Source organism: Cicer arietinum, chromosome 5, assembly GCF_000331145.2.
Source record: "Cicer arietinum cultivar CDC Frontier isolate Library 1 chromosome 5, Cicar.CDCFrontier_v2.0, whole genome shotgun sequence".
NCBI lineage: Eukaryota > Viridiplantae > Streptophyta > Magnoliopsida > Fabales > Fabaceae > Cicer > Cicer arietinum.
In genome coordinates, this window is record NC_021164.2 from 53,386,721 (window position 1) to 53,402,558 (window position 15,838).

General features: G+C 26.6%; 1 protein-coding gene across 4 annotated transcripts; it reads left to right on the forward strand.

Annotated features, from left to right (window-relative positions):
- Window positions 1-4,258: 4,258 nt before the first annotated feature.
- Window positions 4,259-13,676, forward strand: LOC101501049 (uncharacterized). Of its 4 annotated transcripts, none has more exons than XM_012712039.3 (8): window positions 4,259-4,439; window positions 6,956-7,480; window positions 8,187-8,336; window positions 8,818-9,027; window positions 9,278-9,511; window positions 9,707-9,880; window positions 12,134-12,222; window positions 12,820-13,676. In XM_012712039.3, exons 1-8 carry the CDS (start codon window positions 4,388-4,390, stop codon window positions 13,429-13,431), a joined length of 2,046 nt encoding a protein of 681 aa, XP_012567493.1. In that variant the 5' UTR covers window positions 4,259-4,387; the 3' UTR covers window positions 13,432-13,676. The 4 variants fall into 4 exon arrangements, with proteins under 4 accessions (XP_012567493.1, XP_027186835.1, XP_004516110.1 ...); XM_027331034.2 differs by having other exon boundaries at window positions 12,149-12,222; XM_004516053.4 differs by having other exon boundaries at window positions 4,260-4,439; window positions 11,753-12,222.
- The last annotated feature ends 2,162 nt before the right edge of the window (window positions 13,677-15,838 follow it).

Here is a 15,838-nt window from a genome sequence, read left to right on the forward strand (position 1 = left end):
TTGTCAATAGCAGAGTTAGCCAGGAATTGAACAAAATCGTGTCAAAAATAGAAGACCAAAACCACGTTGGAAACAGAAGAGCAAGATTGCACAGGAAATAAAGAGGTAAAATCAAAACAGAAACAAAGGGAGGAAATTGTTAGAGGCCTCAAAACGGGTCATACAAAATCAACCAAAGCTCTTTGATACCATGTTAACAATGATAAACAAACATAAACATAGAAATGATGAAGAAGAAGAGAAAGAACCCCACTAGAATTTTATAACCAAAATAAACAAAAAATAAAAGTAATAAAGTTACAATAAGTATATATACAAGAGAAAAGAAAAGTCTAAAATACTCTTACTACTAATATATAACTAGATGCTAACTAGCGTGTTGCGTGTATTTATTTTTATTTATTTAATTTAAGTGGATTTAAAAAAAAATGAAGTATTATGTTCCAATTGTCCAATGATCCATAATTTAATAGTTATATCAATAATATATATACAATTGTACCAATGTAATTTATAGAAGTGAAGTATCGTTGTTAGACGAATGACTTGAATAATATTGAGATTAATGGATATGTCAAATGTTGAAGTTATGTATTTCATAATTGAAATTAAAAGATAGACTCAATTGATATACAATTGAGTTATAAAACGTATGACTTTATTGTTGAAACTAAAAATGATTAGAGTGAAATAGTTAAAAATACATTCATCTTGTATTTCCGATTTTAAGTTTTTCATTTTGTTTTTATTGTTTTGGATTAATCAATTTCATTACACCTCAACTGTTTTCCTTTTGGTTTATTCTTTTTGGTTTTTCTTTTAAGGTATGTAGAAGGATGAGCTCTTCGTTAAATAATATAATATATTCAACCACAATCTTCTTTTTTTATGTAACTGTTGTTTTGATTTTCTCTTCATCTGATGATATGTGAATATTTTTATTGTTCTGCTGTACCTTGATATTTCGTTTGGATAATGGGTTGTCATCTTTCTCCTTAACATTATCCTCAAAGTAATGGTTTTGAATGGTAATTTTTGGCTGTTGGATTTTGGTTACAATAGTTGTTGTAAAAAACAATATCTTCTTTATTCCTACAATAGGTCTGTAAGAAAAATTTGCCGGTGATATTTTTAGATTTGTTATGTTGTATATATCACCTTCTTGTATACTATTTTTAAAATTTGAGAGAAGTTTTTTCTTGATTGTTGCATGCAAAGGTGTTTCATGTGAGTTAAAGTCAAATAAGTTTAGAGTTGATCATTCAAAAAGATTTAAATATATTTGATTTTAAATAAAATAAAATATAAACACAAAATTGATATATATAACTGATTTGTTTGAAAATTAATATTTTATAACTGAATTGTTATAAATTTTGGATTTTGTTTTTAAAACTAAAATGTTGATGATTATAATTACTCTATTAATATTAATAATAGTTTGAATATTTGTAAATTAAAATTCTAATACATCCAATTTAAAATAAAAAAATTCACAATTACCACAAAGATCGAGTGAGAGAACAACAAAAAATATTTGTATTTGATTTTCTATTTTGAATATTGGTAAATATATATATATAGTATATAAATATTTATAAATGATTGACAAAGTCATATCTATTTGAATTTTGGTCAATTTTATTTTATTGAAATTAATTTAATTTAATTTGTTATTTTATAGTGTTAATTGACATGAAATTAAAGTAATTCATTTACAATTATTTGTATTTTATGTATACTTATAATTGTTTGACAATTAATATTTTATAACCGAATTGTTATAAACTTTAGGTTTCGATTTTGAAATCAAAATGTTAATGATTATGATTACACTATTAATATTAAAAATATTAGAAACTGAGTAGAAGAAACTATCTATCAAGATGTACACGTCAGTTTTTTGACTGAGGTGGAAAATATTTGCACATATAGAGGAATTAACATGAGGTAGTAACAAGAGAGTGAAGATTTTTTTTTTAAATATATATAATAAAAAATATATAATGTTATCTAACAAATTTTTGGAGATTTTCGTCTTAAGTAAATAAATCATTAAAGATAAGATTATATTAAAAAAATTCATTAAGGATGATAGCGTACCTTCACAAACACCATGTTTATCTTTATTTTACAATGTTATTATCTAATGTTTTGTGGCCTATTTTTAAGGATTATGGTTCATGATCAACAAAAATTTATTTATTTTTGTGTGTTGATGGTGATGGTGGAACTCTCAACTTCTTTTATCATTCAACTCTCTAGCTCCCACACATCAATGTTTAAGTCAACTTTATATATTTATTATGCTTAATTGCAGTTTTAGTTCCCTTATTTTAACTGAATCGCGAAAGTAGTTCCTCTATTTTGTTTCTCTCCAGTTTTTGTTCCCAAACAGAATTTTGATCCAAAATTTTATGAAATTTCATTTTTCAATGACGTATTACACCATTTATGATCATGGATTTCAGGTACAATTGTTGCAAATGAGATCTTGAGGCATGCTGTGACTTAAATAAATGCAAAAAAATAAAATTACATTAAGTTTTGGACCAAAATTATTTTGAGGGACCAAAACTGAGGAGAAATAAAATGGGGGGACTACTTTCGTCATTCAGCTAAAATATGAGGACTACAACTGCAATTAAACCTATTTATTACATAAAAATTTACGACTCGAATCGATATACGTGATCTACTATACGTGTATAATATGTGATGATCGTTACTTATAAAGTTGATGGACAATATTTTCAACGACAATTAGTTATTGTTCCAAAAAAAAATCCCTATTTTTGATGCTGCAACAAACTTCTTAGTTACTATTTCAAAGTGTGGAGCATCAAGTATACTGATAACAAGCAAAAATATAAATTACTTGCGAGACTAACAGGTTAAGATGATTTAGACCTTGATGTTTTGGCCAATAGTAGTTTTGTTTACAATAACATTTTGGAGCCATTTTATTTTTTACAAAAGAGAGAGCCATATTTACTTGCTTAAATTGGAAGTAAGGAAGGTGCCGCCGAAAAGGGTAAAATAAAGCAAATGAGGGTCCAATGCCGCCTATTCATACTGCCACGAAGATAATAATAGTATTATTACTATTATCATTGAAAGTAAACTAAATTATATTTATACCTTAATTTAATTTTAGATAACGTTTTAGTTATTTATCTTTTTTTCCTCGATTTAGTCTTTTATTTCTAACAATATCAAATAAAGTATGAAAATATAAGTTTATTTGAAGATTTGCGTTATGAATTTGATGAAATTTATATTATATTGAAAAATATAATTAATTTTATGAGTTTTGATTGAATTTCTTTTTGAATTTTTGTATAAAAAATGATAACATTGTTGAAATTTTAAAACATAAAATATGAATTTGTCACTTAAAATTAAAATAAAGGACCAAGTCGGAAAAAAAAAATTAAATGACTAAAACGTTACCTGAAACTAAGTTAAGGGACCACAGATGTAATTTAGCCTTAAAAGTAAAAGTAAATATTGAACTCCTTTTACTTTTTCATTTTGTATAAGAAAATTTGTGTTGATTTTGGTGTACTCAACCACTCATAATTGAATTCCAACAGATCTCCCCTCAATTATGATAAGGATTCTTAAGAGACTTAAATACTATATTTCAACTCAAAACCTTAAGAAATTTGATTTATAGATCATTCTTCTTATATATCCAATATAGCCTCAATTCTTAGTCAATGTGGGACTAACCACCAAACATACAAAAGAGCCTGCAAAAGTGAATATGTGAACATATATTTTTTATAATAATGAAAATGATAAAAAAAAATTATTATATTATTTTTAAAAATGCATCATTCTTAATTAGTATTTTATCTTTTTTTAATTATACAAGTTCATTTAAATAATATCCATCTTTTTATTAATAAATGAAAAGAAATACATTTAAAAAATATATTTTTACAAAAGAAGTAGATTCATAATGTATGATTGAAACAGAGTACAATTATTAAATTATCACTTGATCAAGATCTGACCTGAAAACACGTAAATTTTTTAAAAAAATATTTAAAAAAATTTTAATTTATTTTGTTTTTAGAATACTTTACTTGTGTACTACATATAGAAGCAAACTTTTTAGAATATATATTTTTTTTTCTTTTTTACTTTAACTATGTGCTTCTTTAAAAAAAAAAATGTGCTTATGTGTTCTAAAGCATGTTAGGAATAAATTTCTTTTCATATTCTCATATCCTTCAAATTCAGTTAAATATTAGGGATTGGTATAAAATCAGGAGGTTCAACTACATTTGAAGAACATAGGAGCTAAACTTCTCATTTTCAAATTCACATTATTTCTTCATTCTTCAATTCAATTTGAGTTTCAACTTTGAAGACAATCATGACCGATGTTAAAGAGGGAGATTATTACAACACAAACACCACAGAAGACGGTAAATAATTCTTTTTCATGATTAATTAAAAATAGTCACCATAGTAAAATGAGTTGAAAATTTAGAATTGATAAAATTGGAGAACAAATTCATTTTTAATCATTTTATTTTCGTTAGTAACTATTTTTTTACTATATGTAACTAAGTGTTAGAAAAGACCCAAATTTTAGTAAAATTAGATTAAATCCACGGCTAGTTAGTTTGATAAATAAAAACAAAGTTTGTTGTTAAATTTGGTATCTCTGTCACATAGCAATGAAATTATAAACGAGTTTTGTTTTGTTTTTCTCTTTAAATTTTCGTTGCTGCTTCAACTTTCAATAATGATCATTTAATTGTCTCTTTAAATATTTTAAAAATTCTAAAATTACAGACTAATTTGACCTACATCTGATTGGTTTGAATTGTAAGGAGCTCGACCGTCATCTGAAATAAATAGTCAAAAATTCAATTTTCAATTTGTACATTCGAACAAAATCAAAATTCAGTTGAAAAAAAACATACTTTATACCAAACAAATTCTCAACGAAGATTAATTGATATTGAACTAAGATGAATATACTTCATACCTATAATTGCATTTTTTTGGTATTAAATTTATGTTGGCAATTCACTTTTCCTAGTAGTAAATTGCAACCAATTGCTTTTTAAGACTCAACTCAACTGATAATACTGATATTGTTAGACAAGACATTTTCTGAGGTAGGGACAAATGGGTCTTCTTATATTGATGGGTAATTTTGGCTACCCCAATTTTGTTGTTTTAGTAAGGAAGTACTTCATCTGATCTTTGAATATAAGAGAGTTTGGTCAACAAAAGTTGATGTATTTAGTCAAAATTTTAGAATACCTACATCAATTTTTGTTGATTCAATTTCTTTTATATTTGAGACTAGAGGAAGTATATCTTTATGTATAGCTACCCTAATAATATATAGACTTAAATGAAATTTTGATTCTATCTATTTTGCCTAAAAAGAACTTTTAGCCATCTCATTTCTCTTAGGACTTTTTTTTTATCCCTCACTATTTTTGATGATGTGAAACTTAAAATACATTTGTGAGTTGGAAAAAATATTTTCTATGTCATTATTAATTATATTTATATATTAAAATATTAAAAAATTCTTTTATTTTATTTATATATATTAAAGTATTTAAATTTTATATATTTTATTTAAATTTTTTAATAATATAAAATTTAAAATATTTATATAAATTATTTAAAATTTAGTTAACTTTATTTAAAATATTTTAATAATATCTTTCATATTCAAATTTGTTAAATGTTTAATATTGATTTTATTTATAACATTTGTGAGTTGGAAAAAATATTTTCTATGTCATTATTAATTATATTTATATATTAAAATATTAAAAAATTCTTTTATTTTATTTATATATATTAAAGTATTTAAATTTTATATATTTTATTTAAATTTTTTAATAATATAAAATTTAAAATATTTATATAAATTATTTAAAATTTAGTTAACTTTATTTAAAATATTTTAATAATATATTTCATATTCAAATTTGTTAAATGTTTAATATTGATTTTATTTATATACAAAAAAATAAAAATAGATTTATTTTATTTATAAAATTAAAATATTAAAATAAAATATTTAAAATTTATTTATTTTATTTTGAATAATTTAATATATAAATAAAATAAATATTAAAATCAATTACAATAATAATGACTTATTAGTTATTTTATCCAAGTCATGTGGTTAATGAAAGTGCCACATAATAAAAAATAATGGAAACCAAAAAAATACAAAGAATTTTGTAATAGGTTAACCAAAAAGCTAGATTTAGAAATAAGGGAACTAAAATTTCATTTTTAACAAAATAGATAGACTAGAATACATTTAAACATAATACGTATTTAGCTACCCCAAATACAAATTTATTGGTCCAAAGAAATACAACAAAAATAATTAATTTGTTGATTTATTATTAATCCAAACTGATAATACATATAACAAATTTTATGATGAAATTATTAAAATTCAGGAGAAAAGAAAATATTACTTTTTAGAAATTGGAAAAAGAATGAAAAACATTACATTGCAAGAGATATCGTGATTATGCTTAGCATATAATCAATTATATATGGACGGATTTAACTTCTTGAAATACGGTTGAATTCAGTATTTTTAAATAGTTTTTTTTTTAGTTTTTTTTTTTCGAATATAAGTTACAGTTTATGTAAATATCAATTTTGATATTTTTTCGTATTGTTTAAGTAGTTTTTTTTTTGTGAATTTTAATATAATAATAATAATGTGTTTATTTATCGATTAAGTTTAATAGATTAACTTTTATTTATTTTTTTATATTTCATCACCCTAAAAATTTATCATAACTTCACCATTGTTCTAAGGTGATCTGAATTTACACTCGAGATTTGTACTTTGCCTATATGAATTTATCAGTGATATTTACGTCAATAGACCAAAATAAAATTGCAACAAATTAATTAACTCTATTTGAATATGTGTGTCAAGATCTTGAGGACAAGTTTCTTGTGTACACAAGAGAAGGAGATTGGGAAAAAGTTGTGGATCTATACAAATCAAATGTAAAATTCTGCACAATGAACATAGACAAAAGCAGAGGGACAGCACTCCACGTGGCAGTAAACGACAACAACGAAAGTGTCGTTAGCAATCTTGTTGGTTCAATATTACTTCATGGGAACGTGGAAGCATTTATATTGAAGAACGAGAAAGGGGACACGCCTTTGCACCTTGCAGCATCAAGAGGGTTTAAGGAAATTTGTGAGCATATAATTGGAGAATTTGGTGAAAGGAAGGAATTGGTTTACATTGATAATAATAACGGAGAGACACCTTTGTTTCTTGCTTCACTTTCATGGCAAAAACAAACATTTATCTATTTGTTCTCTTTTGTTGAACCGGATTATAAGATTTGTGATGGTAAAAAGGATTACTCTTATCCTTATTCTAAAGATCTTATTAGGAACAACGGAGATAGTATCCTTCATTGCGCCATTCAGAGAGAATTTTTTGGTAAGATACATATTATGAGTTTGAATATCTATGGTCAATACAAAATACAACAATGATAGAATCTCTTAAATTAAAGAGCGAAATCAGTCGTTCAAGATTTAATTGTTTCTATAATTGTTATATTGTACATCGATTATAGAAGATTTACGTATTATGAATTTCTATGTGAGCATTTTAATATGTACAATATTTTAGATGATATAAATATTTAAAATTCGCTTTCTTCTTTATCCACTATTTTTATTTGAGGAATGAAAAGTTATTATTAATAATTTATTATTAATAACTATTTTACAACTATTTATATAAGATTCGAAGTGAAGCTTTTACGGCTGACAATGAGAGGATTAATAATGACCCATTTCTTTTTTTTACAAATTAATGACCCACTTTATTAAATAAATAAAAAAGGTAAATGTTTCCAAACAACCTCTAACGGTTTTGGAAAAGAATAATTAATTTGAAAATGAAAAGAGTACTATTTCCGAAAAAAATAAAAATGCAACCTCGTCGTAACAATTTATAATTAATGTTTTAGTCTCTAATTTTATTTCTTCTAGTGATAGCTAGCTTTCAACTATGGTATACTGTAGCAGTGATCCATTAAAAAAAAACAGCAATTAACAATTTAATTCCTTATCCTGTACGTACTACATTTTTGAAAAACATTTTGCTAAATTACTAATATTTATATTTATTGCAACAGATTTGGCTCTTATAATAATAGATAAATACCCTGAACTTGGTGCAATTTCGAACAAAAAACATTACACACCTCTCAAACTTCTTGCTACTAGGCCTTCAGCATTCGAAAGCGGATTCAAGATGATATGGTGGAAAAAGATTTTATACCACTGTAAGTCTATAACTTTATATAGAATTAGAATATATAACAAATCCAACCATTAAAAAAATATTATTTAATATTTTATGATCAAATTTATTTCAAATATATATACAGAGGATACATCAAATTATAACGATATAATGTTATACCGTTCAATAATATTTTAATAAATATAAATTTTACAAAATTTATTGTTAGAATAAAAACAAAATTATATAGATCATCAATGTAAATTTTTCTATATCCAAAGATCATTAAACAATTATATGCAATTTTATACATAATTAAGATCAATAAAATAAGATCATTAAACTAACATATTATGATGTAATGTTCCAATTAATTTTTTAATACTAGTTGATGTCCTAAAATATAAGTTGTTTAACAAGATAGTTGATCACTATTTTGTTTTATGCTTCATTAATTAAATAAAATGAAGTTTATAAACAATGTATTGCTCACGATCTAGTTTGATGATGCTCTTGCTAAGGTATACCTGTGGAGAATCTAAACGTGAAAGAAGCTCTGGAATTGTATGGTATAAAACATGATCAGTCAGAACGTCACAAATACCCAAAGAACTACGATACATGTTATCTATTTCTTCATAAATGTAAAGAATATGCTGATCCACTTTTAGACATCATTAGACATCTGCCGGTGATCTCTAAATTAGCAATTCCTATTTCCACTACATATGGTATGCTAGTTATGATGACAGTTTACTATCTTGTATTTACAATTTCCATTTCCATTTCCATTTAACTTTTGATGAGAATTTTCAAGTTTCACTTAAATATTATAAGTGTAACTATATAAATGATGTAGTCAACTATTTGAGCAACTAACAAGAAATGTGGGTAGATTGTTAATTAGATCCGCATTTCATATTCAAATGAATAACTATTTTTAAATTGATGATGTTTTGAAGAAATTAAAATATATTTTAGTTGCAGCTTCTGATAATAAGGTAAAGGAACAAAAAGTGTTGCTAGGTCAGCAACAACAGATCAATATATCAATGCCATCTGATAATGAGGAAAAGAAACAAAACGTGTTATCTAAGCAAAAACAGAACAATATATCAATTCCATCTGATCCCGAGCTTCTTCCAGAAAACTATGCTACATGTCTTTGGTTCCTGAAGTTTGCATACATAAATATCCTTGGCCTTTCTGGAGTAGGTATGTATGTGTCTCAAATTCCTAGCTAAATTGATCTCATTATCTATAAGTAATTGTTTGTTTCATTCTCGACACTGACACTTTTAATCAAAAATACATTTCGGTGTTCCACGTGTCGGTACGACACTTTAATTATATTCAATTAATTTATTTATTTTAACATGGATTTCATTATCTCGATTTTTATTATAAAAGGAGTTGATGAAGTTAGAAAACTGAAGCAAAAACATAAATGGAGTAGTCAATTATTGACCGTTTTTATGGAGAACACTTCTGATTCCTACTTTGGAGCTGGCAACAAACCACTTCGAAATGAGAGTGAAATCGATTTTGAAGCAATTATCAACCAAAACAAAAACTCAAATGAAGGTATGTATATTATTAGAGTCATAATAACAAATGCTTAAAGATACATGTTAATGAATTAAAAAAAAAAACATAAAATATAGCGTAAAAAAATCAAAATTTAAAATTTCAAAAAATTAAATACACCACTTTTAAGATTGAATTTATACTTTTAGCGTCCTAACAAAGTACCCCAACATTTTCCAAATTATTAAAGTGGTCCCTAAACATTTGTAGTTTAACAACAACAATTCGTTTATTCTTATTTAGTCTTACAGTGAATTTATTCAAATAAAAAACCATGGTCGTGAACTCGTGATAACAAATATACATAAAGAAATATTATATTGAGATTTGGACTCACTAATATATGAATTCAACGTAAAAAAAATTTATTTAGGGAAGACTTCAAAATTAAAATTAATTGAATTCTACTTAAAAATATGTCAATGTATTTTATTAAAATATTAATATTTTCTATTTTTAACAAATTTGGATAATAAAACATATCCTATCCACATTAGTAATCTTCACAAACTGTTTTTTTTTTATTTCTTTTTTATAATATTTTTGAAACCTGCATGCCAAAAAACATTTATATAGTGTTTTAGCTTTTTATTATTTTCGTTGGGCCTTTGACCCTCTTTTGAAATAAATAATTTTTTAAGGAAGATATGAACAATTGTTAAAAAAGGGTTGATTAACATCCCCAAATCAATGTTTTGTAGCAGCAAGGTGCGGTCTTATTTATTTTGAGTTTTCACAATATTTTTTGTGATAGAGTTTTTGACAATATGAAATTATATAGAGAAATAAAAATAAATAATTCATGATTAATAATTGAGGTATGTCACAACTTACAAATTAAGATGAGAATATATTGACTTTTTATTTATAACAGAGAATATATTGAAATTAAAATATTAATACATACAACAAATTTATTAGCACATATCCTTAAAATTATTTTGATATACATAAAAGGATATTTTAATACATATCATATATCAATTTTAATACATATAATTTTGTCAAAAAATATTAGTTTTCAATATATAAATTATACATTTTTTAAATAAATATTTTGATAGTGCAAAGCATAAGTGTCTTTACCTCTTTGGAGGTCATGTACATTCTATGCTTTCACTTGACATTTCAATCTTAGTTGTGTGATTGAAAATCATTCATCTCTTCAATGATATTTCACCGTATATTTGTGGCTTTAATTAGTCTTTTTTTTAATGTACGTATTGTTCTTTTGATATTTGTTGTAAAAATATTTTTGGCTTACCATACCATACTTATATTATCATATTCTCTACTTAAGTTTATTAGATTATAATATCCTATATAATAATAAAAATAAAACTAATGACACCTCGTGCAATGCATATTTCTGGTAGTTTACATACACAATGAAAACTATGATCCAAAGTGAGGTTATTTTTGAAGAGTATGCAAATATTATGGATCCTTGAATATGATTGGTAATGTCCCTATAATCTTTGAATATATCAAATTTATAAAAATATTACCTAATTGTGTTATTTGTTTGTCAGTTTGGTTCTCAAAAATGTCAATTATTAGTTAATCAATTTGATCATCAAATGTGTTTTCTATTTATTAATTGAGGAAATAAAATTATTAACAAAAGACGCACTCAAAGACATGTTTAAAGTTTCAATAGATTTTGGGATGTATTATGTACGACCTAATTCAATTTTGCACATACGTAAGTGTTGCATATATAATTTAAAGATCAAGCTAAAGCTTAAGTCGTATTACTAATATTATTATCACTATGATAAATTTTTCATTTTACAAACTTTTCACACTATACCAAATGGTAATTGCTATAACAAAAACGATACTTACAATTACTAATATTAACTTCAGAATTGAAAAGTGAGGATACAAAGAAGTCTGAAACATTGAAAAGTAAGGAAGCAAAGAAGTCTGAAACATTGAATAATGGGGATACAAATAAGGCTGAAACATTGAAAAATGAGAAAGCAAAGAAGGCTAAAACAATGAAAAGTGAAACACCGATATTGACTGCAGCAAGATATGGCATAGTTGAAATGGTGACTGTACTTATAAAAAAAATACCAAGTTCCATCTACGAAACTAACTTGGAAAATAAAAATATATTATTAGTAGCAGTTGAAAACAGAAGGACCGTTGTTGTTGAGTCGTTAAGGAAATGGTTTAAAGAGTGCAATAAATATCCAATATTTGATAACCTAATCCAAGAGGTAGATAATGAAGACAACACAGTGTTACATTTGGCAGCAACACCAGGTGATCAAGATTGGAACATATCTGGAGCTGCCTTGCAAATGATGTGGCATATCAAATGGTTTCAGGTATACTTTCTTTTATATAAGCATAAGTTTAACTACAACTTGACCATGTTTAGGTTGATTTATCAAGAGATTATTTAGGGTTATCTTCTTTCACATTTTAAATTTGGATTAACACGTCTTTAAAAAAATCAACTAGTAACGTCAGGAGTGTCTATTACCTTATATTGTATTTTCAAGCCTCATCTCTTTTGAATACAAGATTTGTATTTCTTCTGATACACTCCACCACCTCTAGCACTCTAGATTTGGTTTGAAGATAACATAGTGAGTGACTCGATAATTTAGCTTGATATCATTTTACTCTTTGAATTGTGCTTAACTTATGTTTTAAAAATCGACTAGAAAGAAATGTCCCTTCTTTTATAAACCTTTTCCATGTCATTTATCTTTTCAATGTATGACTTTAGATCATTCCTACTATTTAATAGTTTAAACACCTGTTAGAGTGTATACAAAAGATTACGAAAATAGTTTATGACATGTAGTTTTTTAACAAGTCTAACTTTGAAAGTTGTAATAATTGTTATTGATAGAATATCTTTTGATAATTTGATATAATTTTATTTTACATTTCTAACTACTTGCACCATGGAGTAGTATACTAAAGGACTAGTCCCAGAGCATTTCCCATTTAGAACCAACAAAGAGGACAAAACTGCAGGAGAAATATTTGAGGAAAAACATAAAACTCTAGTAAAAGATGGTAGTGAATGGCTAAAGGACACATCAGAATCTTGCTCTGTAGTTGCAGCACTCCTCGCCGGTGTTTCCTTTGCTACATCAAGCACTGTACCGGGTGGCAACAAAAGTGAAACAGGTGAACCTACATTGGAAGGAAAGCCTGCATTTGATGCATTTGCTTTGTCATCAATAGTTGGCCTTTGCTTCTCTGTCACTGCACTCATAATGTTCCTCTCGATACTCACTTCTCGTAAAGAAGCCAAAGATTTCAGAATTGATTTGCCAAGGAAACTTATTTTGGGTTTGAGTTCCCTTTTCTTGTCCATCGTTGCAATGTTCACTGCTTTTTGCTCTGGTCATTTTTTTTTGATTGACCAAAAATACAAGAGCATTGTGTTCCTCATTTATATCGTCACTTGCTTCCCTGTGACTTTGTATGCAGTAGCACAACTTCCACTATACATTGATCTTCTAAAAGGTATTATAACCAAAATTCCAATGACAAGTGCTAAGGGTGTGGACTTATAAAGATGTATGATGAATTAAAAATGTGTTTACTTTATACAAATAACAACTAGAGTGAATTGAGTACTACTACCTATGCTTGTAGAAGTTTTATTATTTATGTCAGATGTTGGATTGTGCTTATTTAAGTAAGATTCTAATATCCTAAGCTCTGTCAGTGCTTAAATCTGATAGATTATTTAGGCATTTACACCTTTTTTTGTCACTTTTCTATATGGTTAATTGATCATTAGCAACTACTTATTTTTTACTGGTTAGTCACTATTAAATGGCTTTATTATGCCACATCATATTTAAGCAACCCACACTTTCACATTTTTGCCCTAAATGATAGTTGATTATAACATAAAAAATAATTTTTAATTCCAATGCAATCATTCTTTAAGGAAATCAACTTGCAACCTAGGCGAGTTCAAAACTCAAATGGGAAAAAATGTAAAAATGAAACAGTTGCTTATTTAACTGAATTTTAAGAACTCAATAAGCAAGTTACATCGGAAGTCTCTTAGATAACTGAAGAACAAAAGTGTAAAAATGTAGCTATCACAGGTTTTGCAGTCTTTTCTTTAACAGAAAAGTGAAGCTAGTAAGTCAAGTTGAGTATAGAAAACAAAATAAACAAGAACATCTAATAGCAAGAATATTGAGAATTTCAAAATTCAAAATAGGGTGGCTAAGTTTACATATCAAAGTCAAATTTTAACAATAGTATAGTTAAAATAAGGTATAGCAAGCTCCAATTTTGAAGTCCATCCTTGGTATATAGAAAATAAAATAAAAAGGAAACAAAAAATAGGTGGTTGTGCACAATTTCGTATAGACCAAGGCCAAAATTGATATATATTTACCCGTCAAACATGTTACAAAGTTACGTTAAGAGGCAAAGGTTGACACCCGGGTGGACACGAGCTAAGACATTAGATTATCTCCGCTGGTCACGGTTTGAGCATTGCTCCAACTTCATATTGTTTTCTAACGTACAAAATTTACAAGACCAAGTGTGTTGTGCTTCGTAGTAACATCTTTTAGCTGTTGCAAGCCACACAATTCACATAGGTGTTAGGAATAATGGCCTCTGTTAGTTTAAAGATATGAGAGTTATTAAACAAATTATCAAAGATCGGTAGCGGAATATATTCAGGAGCAATGATTAACACATTTGCAATGTTATCAATATATGAGAACAGAAACAATGCTTAATTCAGAATGTTAATCAAGACATAAAATCATTAATTCATACATTCAAGAATATGCATTTATGTAATATCAAAATAAAGAGTAGGGATAAGAAACAAGTGCACCAAGATTTATACTGGTTCAGCTATCAGTTTGATAGCCTACATCCAGTCCTGAAATCCAACAAGATTTCAGCCTTTTCCAATAGAATGAATTGAGAACTTTTGACAGATTGTCCAGCTTCCACAAAGCCTATCTATCTAACTCAGTCACTCTTGTTTCTATACCACCTAATCCTTGGAATTAATCGCCTAACTCTCACAAGATCTAGGTGAAGCTTCTTCTTGATGATCTCACACTAACAAAGATAACTACCAGTTTCCTTACTGGATTTCTAAACCTTCAATTTACAGAAAATTGTATTTTTCAAAGAATTAAAGAATATCAAGACTTTGACTCAATCACTATAGTATCTCACACAAATGTATTTAGCCAATGAATATTTTGTGTGTTGTAAAACTTTTCTCTCAGAGTGTTTATCAAAGGTATTCAAAAGTTGTCAAAAAGTTTTCCAAAAGTTATCAAAATGTTATCCAAAAAAGTGATTGAATCTGCTTATATATATTCAGAAAAACACCAGGACAATCGATTGCTCAGTCGATTTTATAATGTTTTAAAGCTAGGTAAATCGATTGCCCAATTGACTTTTGCATGTCTTGTTTTTCTTGAATCTTGATCATATAAGCATGAAACGATTTGCCAATCGATTCTTTTAATACATAAATCAGAACTGATACTATGATTGTATCAGAATCGATTGAGTAATCGATTATAGGTGTTTTGTTCAAACAACGAGATCAAAACAATCGATTGCTCAGTCGACTTCATAATCACAGTCATAACCAATCGACTTTCGCATGTCTTGTTTTTCTTGAATCTTGATCATATAAGCATGAAACGATTTGCCAATCGATTCTTTTAATACATAAATCAGAACTGATACTATGATTGTATCAGAATCGATTGAGTAATCGATTATAGGTGTTTTGTTCAAAAAACGAGATCAAAAAAATCGATTGCTCAGTCGACTTCATAATCACAGTCATAATCGATTTGACAATGAGTTGGATCCTTTCTGTAACTTAAACATTAGCTTCAATCGATTCGTCAATCGATTGTGCTGATCACAGTGACTCAGACTTTTACATCAATCGATTTTCCAATCGATTGTGCT